At 39.2% G+C, this 12570-nt stretch overlaps 1 protein-coding gene across 1 annotated transcript in view; it reads left to right on the forward strand.

The window, feature by feature from the left end:
• GLA (galactosidase alpha) overlaps positions 1–7436 on the forward strand; it is a 140059-nt gene extending 132623 nt beyond the window's left edge. The window contains exons 5-7 of the mRNA XM_053698949.1: positions 3979–4140; positions 4292–4489; positions 6829–7436. Of these exons, the coding sequence (XP_053554924.1) occupies positions 3979–4140; positions 4292–4489; positions 6829–7086 (618 nt within the window). The 3' untranslated portion in view covers positions 7087–7436. The remainder of the gene's footprint in view (positions 1–3978; positions 4141–4291; positions 4490–6828) is intronic.
• Positions 7437–12570: the final 5134 nt, after the last annotated feature.

Raw genomic sequence — 12570 nt, forward strand, 5'->3', positions numbered from 1 at the left:
AAGGACACTCAAAAGCCTGCCATCCATGGATTCTGTCAGTGTTTTGATCTGTTCACCATCAACATTGCGTGCAGCAGCAACCCCAGCCTCCCAGACACTGTTCAGAGAGGTGTACTGTTTTCCCTCCTTGTAAATCTCACATTTGATGATGGACCACAGGTTCTCAATGAGGTTCAGATCAGGTGAACAAGGAGGCCATGTCATTAGATTTTCTTCTTTTATACCCTTTCTTGCCAGCCACGCTGTGGAGTACTTGGACGCGTGTGATGGAGCATTGTCCTGCATGAAAATCATGTTTTTCTTGAAGGATGCAGACTTCTTCCTGTACCACTGCTTGAAGACGGTGTCTTCCAGAAAATGGCAGTAGGACTGGGAGTTGAGCTTGACTCCATCCTCAACCCGAAAAGGCCCCACAAGCTCATCTTTGATGATACCAGCCCAAACCAGTACTCCACCTCCACCTTGCTAGCGTCTGAGTCAGACTGGAGCTCTCTGCCCTTTACCAATCCAGCCACGGGCCCATCCATCTGGCCCATCAAGACTCACTCTCATTTCATCAGTCCATAAAACCTTAGAAAAATCAGTCTTGAGATATTTCTTGGCCCAGTCTTGACGCTTCAGCTTGTGTGTCTTGTTCAGTGGTGGTCGTCTTTCAGCCTTTCTTACCTTGGCCATGTCTCTGAGTATTGCACACCTTGTGCTTTTGGGCACTCCAGTGATGTTGCAGCTCTGAAATATGGCCAAACTGGTGGAAAGTGGCATCTTGGCAGCTGCACGCTTGACTTTTCTCAGTTCATGGGCAGTTATTTTGCGCCTTGGTTTTTCCACACGCTTCTTGCGACCCTGTTGACTATTTTGAATGAAACACTTGATTGTTCGATGATCACGCTTCAGAAGCTTTGCAATTTTAAGAGTGCTGCATCCCTCTGCAAGATATCTCACTATTTTTGACTTTTCTGAGCCTGTCAAGTCCTTCTTTTGACCCATTTTGCCAAAGGAAAGGAAGTTGCCTAATAATTATGCACACCTGATATAGGGTGTTGATGTAATTAGACCACACCCCTTCTCATTACAGAGATACACATCACCTAATATGCTTAATTGGTAGTAGGCTTTCGAGCCTATACAGCTTGGAGTAAGACAACATGCATAAAGAGGATGATGTGGTCAAAATACTCATTTGCCTAATAATTCTGCACTCCCTGTAATCATGAATATATATATAGGTATAGATAAATATTTTTTATAGATATAATGTTTTTTGGTACAATATATATTTAAGAATAAATAGAACGAATGTAAAATATTCCTATTTTCATATAAGGTTTGCGCAAGTTGAGTGTTTTTCCACTTTTTTGCTCCATTGAATTCTATGAGGGAATACGTGAACGCACACGCTATATTCTAAGTTCGGCTTTTTGCACTATATTCAAACTAGAATGTTTTTAGACTGTATCTATTATAGACCTTGAAATAGCACCCAGGTGTGAGGGTTAAAGAGACACTAAACCCATTTTTTTTTCTTTTAATGATTCAGATAGAGCATGCAATTTTAAGCAACGTTCTAATTTACTCCTATTATCAATTTTTCTTCGTTCTCTTGCTATCTTTATTTACAAAGCAGGAATGTGAAGCTTAGACGCCAGCTCATTTTTGGTTCAGACCTGGGTTACGCTTGCATATTGGTGGCTAAATGTAGCCAACAATAAGCAAGCGCTATCCAGGGTTCTGAACCTAAAATGAGCCGACTCCTAAGCTTTACATTCCTGCTTTTTAAACAAATATAGCAAGAGAATGAAGAAAAATTGATAATAGGAATAAATTTTAAAGTTGCTTAAAATTGCATGCTCTATCTGAATCATGAAAGAAAAAAATTGGGTTTAGTATCCCTTTAAGCTGCTCTTTACAAGGCTGTTTTCCAACTGTGACTGGGAAGAAACTAAAGAACCCTTTGTGTAAGGTCCTTCGCTATGAGGAGAAAATATGTCATCTAAGTACGGAGTCATAGCAATTCCTTGAGCTTGCACTACAGACAGTAGTGCTCCAAGAACTGGTGGGTTAAAAGACCAAAATCACAGGAATTTAAAATGATCAAGAGTAGACATAAACCGATACTCCTGCACTAAAGGGAACAAAAGGCAAATCGTCTCTGCTTTGAAAGTTTGCGTTTTAAGAAAATTGTTTAGGGTTTTGGGATCCATTATAAGCCAGAAAGTACCTTCTTCCTGTGGAACTATAAACAGATTGGAGTATAACCTTTGATTCTGTTCTGTGACCGAAATGGGAGCGAACACCCACCACTTCCAGGTCTTTTACACAAGCCATGAAGGGATCTCATGGAACAGGAGGACCTGCATGATAGCATATTTGGTAATGGTGTGAATTGATATTAAAACCCCAGGAATCTTGAACTGACTTTTCCCAATCCTCCTGGAAAAGATTGTCTGCTCCCCACCAGAATGTTGTCTGGCTCTTGGGCAGTACCTTCTGTAGAATTTGAGGCAGGAGTTGGCTCTTCATATTGTTGGACTTTGACTTTGAACAGCTGGGTTTCCAAGAGGTATTGGAGGAATTTATCCTCTGAGTAGAGATAGAGGAAGTATTTTGCATTTTAGACTGACACAAGGAGCAAAGACATCCAGTGAACCTATCCCCGCCTATAACCTTTGTGCCCAGTAACAGCTGCGATAATTGCATCTAGGTGTATTTTAAGCCACATCTTTCTTTGAAAGAGAAGATATAAGAGTCTGATTTTAGAAACCATGTCTGCAGATCATGACTTGAGCCATTGCAGCACTATTGACATTAACGCATGTCCTTTCTACAGCTGCGCCATTAATTAAACTGTTTGCGGTCCTGATCATTTTCAATCAATTCTGTATTTCTTCCAGGTCTGTCTGTGCACCCTCTCTGAGAACCCCTCTTAACAACATGTAGATCAGCACTTCTGAATTCACCTCGCACCTTGATGGAGGCAAAAAATGACTTGTTGTACAGGGCAATGGGAAGGATTAAAAGCTCTAAAATGTTGGGTCTTTTTCCTCCTTGTAGTGGACTGGAGTTCAATCCCACATGTAATGGCTTGTGGACTTTCACCATCCTATGAAATAAATATACTTTAATTATATCTCCACATGGGGAATCTTAGTTTAGTACACGTCAAATAGATATGAATTGTATCATCAGTATCAGTATGTCTTCAGACATTCTCAAAACATATGGCATAATTTATCAGGAATGCTGCTTTGTAGTAACATATATAATAATAATGTTTAAGAAAATTAAAAAAAACATCAACTTAATTATACTGCAAGCAACTTTTTTCAATTGTGTATTGGAAACATTCACCACAAGTTCTCCAGCTAACATCTAATAGCAAGGCTTTGTGAAATATCAGGGACTGTTGGAACAAGTAATGATGAGTGCTTGTACTTTAGGCCATAAAAAGTGTATGATAAAAGATCATTGACAATTATTTGTGGAAGAGGCTGGGTTAGTCTGGTGACTTTTTTAGTTTTGTCTATAACTTGATCTAAATGTCAGTAGCTGGCACTTACAGTATTATTGGATCTCTACCTACTTTAAATAATGTGATAGCACGTGCTACTTGTGTTGTGTTATGGAAAGACTCTTGTCAAGTGACTAAATTAAATGTATTTAAATTATCTGCATAATGAAAGATTGATAACCTGAGGCAGTGTACCCATCTGGACAGGGAGCCCTGAGATATGTAAGAAAGGGACATAAAATGTGCAACAAGATAATGCTGGAGTGTGGTGGTGCATTTAATTATTGCACTGTTGTTTACACTGTGTGTTTTACCCCTGCTACACCTTCTTTAGATTCGCATGCTGCTAATCACTTCTCATGTATGGTAATTTTTGCCATTTTCCAGATGCATTTAGCTGTTATTACATCCACGCAGGCTCACACATTTTCTTTCTCCCTCCTTCCCGCTTTGCCCTCTCATTATTTCAGGTAAATTATACAGAGGTTGCTGAATACTGCAATTCCTGGAGAAATTTTGTAGACATTGCTGACTCTTGGTCCAGTGTTTCTTCTGTGCTGGACTTGGTTTCTGCTTCACAAGATGAATTTGTTTCTGCAGCTGGGCCAGGGGCCTGGAATGATCCTGACATGGTGAGCACATATGTTGTGGAATATTAGGTGCCCATCCATATCCATATAATCTTCTCATTCTTTGCTTCTGTATTCATTTTTTCTTATCTTTTTCCCTTTCACCAGTTTAATTATCCTCCGTTTTTGTCTCTCTTACCTTCTCTTGGTCTAGCTGGTTATCGGTAACTTTGGTCTGAGCTGGGACCAGCAGGTCACCCAAATGGCTTTGTGGGCCATCATGGCTGCCCCACTGTTTATGTCTAATGATTTGCGAGAAATCAGCTCTAAGTCCAAAGAACTTCTTCAGAACAGAGAAGTTATTGCAATCAATCAGGATCCACTTGGTTCACAAGGATACAGAAAGCTCAAGGTAAATGTATATTTTGTAATACCTTCCTCATCTTAATGTCTCGACAGATGTTCTGTCTAAGTTCATTTATTTGTGGGACTGCATGTGTACATAAAACAAAAACAAAAGATTTGGTGTACTTTTATTTATTTTTCCCACTTTTAATTTACCTCTGAAGCACTTAGTCTGAATTTCAAATGAGTAGTAGATTATTTTCTGACACATTTCAAAGTAAGTTAAATTATACTTCCCCTTGCATCACGTGACAGCCGTCAGCCAATCAAAATGCATATTTTTATACTGTGAATTCTTGCACATGCTCAGTAGGAGCTGGTGCCTCAAAGTGTGCATATAAAAAGATTGTTCACATTTTGATAATGGAAGTGAATTGGAAAGTGGTTTACAACTGATTGTTCTATCTGAATCATGAAAGTTTAATTTTGAGTGTTCCTTTATTGCTGATAATAAAAAAACTAGTGGTAGATTACATTACAGTTAAAACGCGTATTAAGCTTCAGATTTTATTGGTTGGACATAAAGGCAAAGGATTTACATTTAAACTATTTAATATAAATAGGTGATTGAATGTATTATATATATGTAGTATATATAAATGCATAAATATTTCAGAATACCCTGATATTCCAATAGTACGGATAGAGGGACAGTCTACTCCAGAATTTTTATTGTTTAAAAAGATAGATAATCCCTTTATTACCCATTCCCCAGTTTTCCATAACCAACACAGTTAAATTAATATACTTTTTGCCTCTGTGATTACCTTGTATCAAAGCCTCTGCAGACTGCCCCCTTATTTCAGATATTTTGACAGACTTGCATTTTAGCCAATTAGTGCCCTCTCATAAGTAACTCCACGGGCGTGAGCACAATGTTATCTTTACGGCACACATGAACTAACACCATCTAGCTGTGAAAAACTGTCAAATGCATTCAGATACTTAGGTTTAGTTTTCAAATAAGAATACCAAGAGAACAAAGCAAATTTGATGATAAAAGTAAATTGGAACGTTTTTTTAAAATTACATGCCCTATCTGAATCCTAAAAGTTTAATTTTTGACTAGACTGTCCCTTTATGTAACTTTACAATATTAAATGCATTATAAGCATATTAAAATAATCAGTACTGCATACAAAATATAAATAAGACTTTTATTGATGCAAAATAATATAAAACTGGAGGAGGACAACAATGCATCTCAAGTCTGGCACATTTAATGCTGCATGATTAATTACTCCTGAATGGATATCACACAAAACACATTATAGATTATATAAATTACAAATACAAGATTAACAAATTTGCCCATTTGTAGAAGCGCAATAATTAACCAGCCATTACTAGTGTCTGGTTATTGCTACCGCAAGTTTGCTTGCATTGTGGTATTACAAAGTGGAGCACTAATATAATTTGCACGTAAGATATATTTAGTGCTCCACTTGTAATCTATGCACTGGTATTATGTAATCTATGTGCGCTGGTATTACAAGTTAATGGGAGTCAATGGGAGCCTCATTCTGATGCTGTCATGCTTATATACATACAGTATATATTTACAGGGAACACACAGTGCCCATAGACTGCAATGTAAACGCACTTTTAAAACACCCCATACCTGCCAACTTAAGCCCTCAAAAATGATTTATTGGTGCCCACAAACAGGCGAATTTGCATGTTTGTGGGTGCGCAATAAATTAATGCTTCACTTGTAATATAGGCCTTTACAACAAAATCTTAAAGTGTTTTCTGTCCCTTTAGTGATTCAGTACCATGATAAGTTATAACTTGTGAACAATCACATACTTGAAAGTCGACTTATTTATAGCATTAAGGACCAGTCAACACATTAGATTTGCATAATCAACAAATGCAAGATAACAAGACAATGCAATAGCACTTAATCTGAACTTCAAATGAGTAGTAGATTTTTTTATAACAAATTTCAAGTTATGTATATTTCCACTCCCCTTGTACCATGTGATAGCAATCAGCCAATCACAAATGCATATACGTATAGTCTTTGAATTCTTGCACATGCTCAGTAGGATCTGGTGACTCAAAAAGTGTAAATATAAAAGACTGTGCACATTTTTTTTAATGGAAGTAAATTGGAAAGTTATTTAAAATTACATGCTGTATCTGAATCATGAAAATTTAATTTAACCTGAGTGTCCCTTTAGGTCTATAGTAAAAAAAACTTTAGCTTTGACTAAGGGATCATTGTAAGGTTGTTTTGCTTCTTATGGTGTAATTCATCAGGCTTTGAAGATTACATGGGAGGGGCCTTCCCAATATTTTTACTTGATATCTTTGTCACCCTTTCTTTTGTTTTCTCTGAAGGTTGATAACTTTGAACTATGGGAAAGGCATCTCAAAGGAGGATCTGTAGCTGTGGCAATAATTAATCGCCAGGAGATAGGTGGTCCCAGGCCATTTTACATGTTGTTATCCATTCTGAGAAAAGGGACAGTTTGTGTACAGCAATGCTTTGTAACCCGTCTTCTGCCCTCACGACATGAGTATGGGTTTCTGAATTCTACCTCGTTACTTGTCAATTGGGTAAATCCTTCAGGAACTGTGCTCCTGCGTGTGGACTAAGAACATACCCAATCACTGCCTCTGCAATAGCGATAGAGAATCCAGAGACTGTAATACTTCACCAATGCAGCAAGACATAAGCCGCATCTCATCAGTATCCTGGAATCACTGGGGCATACATTTATAAAGGAAGAGATTTTGGGGCATACATTTATAAAGGAAGAGATTTTGGGGCATACATTTATAAAGGAAGAGATTTTGGGGCATACATTTCTAAAGGAAGAGATTTTTTAAAAAAATATTTGGGTTAGACCTTTGTATATTTTACTGAGATATACTTTTGAGGATTTTCACAAACAAAACATGGAAACAAACTGAGCAAAAGTAAAACTTCTTTTGAAAAAACAAAATTTATGCTTACCTGATAAATTATTTTCTTTCCTGGCATGGAGAGTCCACGAATCCATTCAATCACTGTTGGGAAATTCACTGCCTTGGCACAAGGAGGAGGCAAAGAACACCACATACAGAGCTTAACTGTATAAAGTGGGGTGTGAATACTAAGGAAATTTGAGGTAAAATATCTTCCTTTTTTACATAGAGATGAGGTGATATTTTCTTGTCAGCTTTTTACAGTTATTCTGCATCACTTGATTTATAGCATATGAGTATTATGTACCTTTAAATAAAAAAAATAAATAAAAAATATATATATATATATATATATATATATATATATATATATACGATTTTTTCAATTTTTTTTTAAATTATTGCTTTTTATCCACCATGGTAATAATTGTAGTTATATACTGAACAAAGCATTGTTTTTGTATACAAATTCTCTCTGCACATACATAGCTTCTAGAAACATCCACAAACCAGCCTTGGGAACTCCACCTCAGGGTAATATTACACCAAAAATATCTATGTATATGGCACTTGATTTGTATCACAATAAACCCTGTGCATTTACAAGACACACACAAACATTTTTATATATCCCCCAGCTGTCCCGATTTTTGCAGGACAGTCCCGGTTTTAGGGGTCTGTCCCAGCATAGTGCTGTTTATCCGACATTGCCCTCTGGGCCGCTCTATTGTTGATTTAAAAAAAATAATTAATCCTACTGGGTGATTCTACCCAATAGTGTATAGCCCATGTGACCAGTGAGTCGGATTCTGTGTCAAGTTTGGCGCACTGCACGTGTGAATAGGTGGCAGCTGAATTTCAGTGCGGCGAGTGAACAATTGACTCTGTGACCAGGCTTTCTCAATCAATGTCTGTGACAGACAGAGTGAAGACACGGGACCGCTGGCCATCAGGAGGAATCCTTGCTTCCTAAATTATTTGTAAGTACAGACCTGCTGTATGCAAGAAGGAAAGGGAGCAAATAAGCACTGGACCTACTTGGAGGATGAAGGCTCTAGCATCCACATATCCCCTTTGAAATAAGCAGGACTGCTATTTATTTACTACTTCCTGTCTGGGCTGGGAGAAAGTGTTTGTGTACTCCTCCTTCTGCCTTACTGGTAAAAGCCATCCTGGGGTAGTTGCTTTTGCAGCATGACAGTGTCGGCAGAGACATCAAGTCACCATGTTTGCAGTGTTGATCATAGCCATAAACTAGGTGACAGACGTTTTCAGTTCTTAGTATAAATTCTGCATCCAGAGCTTACCAGCTTGTTATACTATATTTTATTAGGTATAAAAACAAACCACCTTCCTCACTGTGTGTGTGCAGATATCATGCAACTCTGTAACAAACTTTACCCTGATGTGCAGAAAAACTAAATTTATGCTTACCTGATAAATTTATTTCTTGACATGGGGAGTCCACAGATCATCATCAATTACTGTTGGGAATATCACTCCTGGCCAGCAGGAGGAGGCAAAGAGCACCACAGCAAATCTGATAAATATCCCTTCCTACCCACAGCCATTCGACCAAAGGAAAGGAGAGAAAGGAAGTAACACAAGGTGCAGAGGTGCCTGAGGTTTATTTTAAAAAACCTGTCTGAAAAACAGGGCGGGCCGTGGACTCACCGTGTCAAGAAATATATAAATTTATCAGGTAAGCATAAATTTAGTTTTCTTTCTAATGGCACGGTGAGTCCACGGATCATCATCAATTACTGCTGGGAATCAATACCCAAGCTAGAGGACACAGATGATAAGGGAGGGACAAGACAGGTAACCTAAACAGAAGGCACCACTGCTTGCAAAACCCTTCTCCCAAAAGAAGCATCAACTGAGGCAATAACAATTCACAAAATTCTGAAAAAGGGAACAAGGAAGACCAAGTCACAACCTTGGAATCCGCTCCACAGAGGCCTCATTCTTGAAGGCCCAAGAAAAGAAAAACAGCCCTAGTGGAATGAGCTGTGAGTCTCACAAGAGGCTGCAGTCCGGCAGTCTCAAATGCCATATGATAACACTTCTCAACCAAAAAAAAAGAGAAGTGGCAGAGCTTTCTGAACCCAGTTGTGAACAGACAAAACCTTAAAAGAAACCAAACCTAGAAAAAAGAACTACTTTATCTGCATAAAATATGAGATAAGGGGAAACACACTGCAAAGCTGAGTGTTTAAAAAACCCTCCAAACAGAAGAGAGGCAGTAAGAAACAAACCACAAAATATCTTATGGAAAGCATTGGTTCCAACAGAGCCTGCTGCAAAACTCTTAAAACAAGGAAAATGCTCCAAAGTGGAGCAACTGACGTAGCACAGGCCTGAATCTGATCGAGGCCTGACAAAAGATTGCACGAATGACACATTTGTCAGACGCTGAACAGCAAAATAGATCAGGCAGAAATCTGACCCTCCAGAGTACTGACAGACCAACTCTTCTCCCGACATTCCTGGAGAAAAAAATTAATGGGATCCAGACCCTACTCCAAAAGTAGCTCATGGATTCACACAGAAAAAGACACTTACATCATAGCTTATGGGAATTCTTACAAGTAACAGATTCCCAAGCCTTATACATGGTCTCAATGACCGCGTCAGAAAAAAACCACACTTAGATAAAAGTAAGTGTACAACCTCAAAACCTACAGCTTCAGGGAAGCGGGATTTGGATGAAGGAGTAGAACCTGATTAAAAGGTCCTTCCTCAAGACCACTTCCAGTTGGAAGAGAGAACACCTTCACAAGTTCTGACAACCAAATCCTGTGAAACCAGGCAAAGGATAATAGACTAACCAAAGTCCTTACCTGCTTGATACAAGCAGTCACTTGTGCACAGAGAGCCAATGGAGTAAAACAGGTACGCTAGACTGAAACCCCTTATAGAGTATCTATCAGATCGGCCTGTGGAGCTCTCGACCTCCTAAGAAATTGACGAGATGCTAACAGATCCAGCTCCGGCACCCCCCATGGAAGGGTGAACCAAGAGAAATCCTCCAGATGGAGAGCCCACTCCCCGGAATGAAATGTCTATCTGCTCAGGAAGACCGATCCCCAGACACCACTCCTGGAACGTGCATGGCATATAAAAGTAATTGCGGGCTTCAGCCCACCGAAAATCCGAGCCACCTTCTTCCTGACAGAGGAAACTCCCTGAGGATAAAGGAAACTACTGGGGTTACCTTTACCATAAAGTTCTCTGGAAGCATTTGCACTGAGACAGATGCACCCACCATGTGAAAGAGTCTCCAGTCGACTGATCTAGATCTATCCTTTGAGACTAATCCAAAGATCCCTGTCATAAACTGAGCATGCCAAACTGCAAAACTCGGATTGGAATTAAGCAAAGTTAATAATGTCCATGGAGTGAACATGAGACCAATTCCTCCATACCAGAAACACTGAAGTCTAACGGTAGACTGCAGACTAGAAAGAAGGGTACTATTTGGACCCCTGGAATACTATCCTCACAGATAGAACCAGAGAACTCTTATCCAGAATCACTTTCCATCTGTAAGAACCAGAAAGTACAACAATATCTCTAAAAAGAGAGATAGCTGCTTGAAATATGGCATCTAAACCAATATCCAGGTAGGTCATTGCTACAAAACCAGAGACCTAATCCTTGTTAAGGAGCCCCCAGAACTTAGAGAAGATTCTGGACACTGAGTCAGGACCAACCGAAGAAGCCACAGACTGAAAGGTTTTGACTAGAAAGCCGAAGCTCATGAACTTGATAATCTCTGTGGATGGGAATATGAAATACGCATCCATCCAGTCTATAGTCTTCATGCTGACCCTTTTACACCCAGGAAAGCATAGAACTAATAATCTCTGATTGAAGGATGGTATTGATGAGACACTTTAGGTCTAGCAAGGACGAGAAGTCCCCTTTTATTTGTTAACCACAACAGATAGGTATAGAAGATAGACAACCACTCCCAGGGAGGAAAATAATCCTGGATAAATTTCAAGAATGCCTCTCTCTTTATCTGGTCTGCAGACTAACATAAGAGAAGGAATCCCAGGGAGGAAGTTATTAATTCTATTTATAACCTTGATTACTGTGTTCACAGCCAAGGATTCTAGACTCGATAAAAACTGTCCCCCACTTGACCCGATCCCGGAACGGGGATAAACCTTTCTTATTGATAAAGCCTCAGCAGAGGATTTCTAAAATGCTTCCCCTTGTCCCAAGACTGCTTGGGCTGCCAAGAAAACTTGGACTGTACCCACTTGAAAGAGGGAGAGAGGAAAATTGTCCTTTGCAGTTACCAAAAGAACAAAAGTTACTTTGGCGTCCTTAAGGTATATTTCTTGGCTATGGTTAAAAAAAACTCCCATAAAATCAGAAATAATTTCTGCCAGATTATCCCAAACAAGGTCGTGCCCTTGTAAGAAGTGCCAGAAACCTGGACTGACCAAGATTATAGCAAAAAACGCCACTCAGGCTAGCACAATAAACCCAGCTATTTGGGCTCTCATTCTATTTAGACAAGGCACATTCAAAAGATTCTTCATATCTTAGTTCCTTGCACATGTATGTATATATTGGGTACTTATAAAGCACAGCAAATCACCCGTAAGGGTGTCAAGGCTCTGCTCAATTAATCGACATCGGAAGGATGAAAGGCGGAGAGGATCTCACCGGGGATCAATCTTGCAACCCCCGGGTTGCTACAGAGCTCAGTCACAGTGCATTAGCATGCTGAGCTATCTGTCCAGCTTGATTAATAAGCCTCCAGCTTTTAGTCCCTGGATCCCTAAAGGAGTCGCTAACCTCCATAAGGACCGAAAATATTAGAGCCATAGTAGAAAAATTCCCTTCTACTAAAAGCGCCTTGTCTTTAATGGAAAAATAAAAATCTTTAAAAGACAGGAGACAGAAAAAGTCTCGAAAGCACGTCTAGAGAAACTTCCACATAGGAAGGAACATCATAAAGATGATTAAGTTGCAAAACTTCCAAGGGTTGACAATAATAGGATATCAGTGTCGTCCAAGGAGCCAAAACCTCCTTTAATCGTACATGAAGGTGTTAAAGCTCAAAACTGAAGGTTGCTACTTCAGCAACAAATGAAGGAATTATACTGACCGAAATCAGAGATTTCACCCTCAGAAAACTCCAGATGAAGAATC

Source organism: Bombina bombina, chromosome 1, assembly GCF_027579735.1.
Source record: "Bombina bombina isolate aBomBom1 chromosome 1, aBomBom1.pri, whole genome shotgun sequence".
Taxonomy (NCBI): domain Eukaryota; kingdom Metazoa; phylum Chordata; class Amphibia; order Anura; family Bombinatoridae; genus Bombina; species Bombina bombina.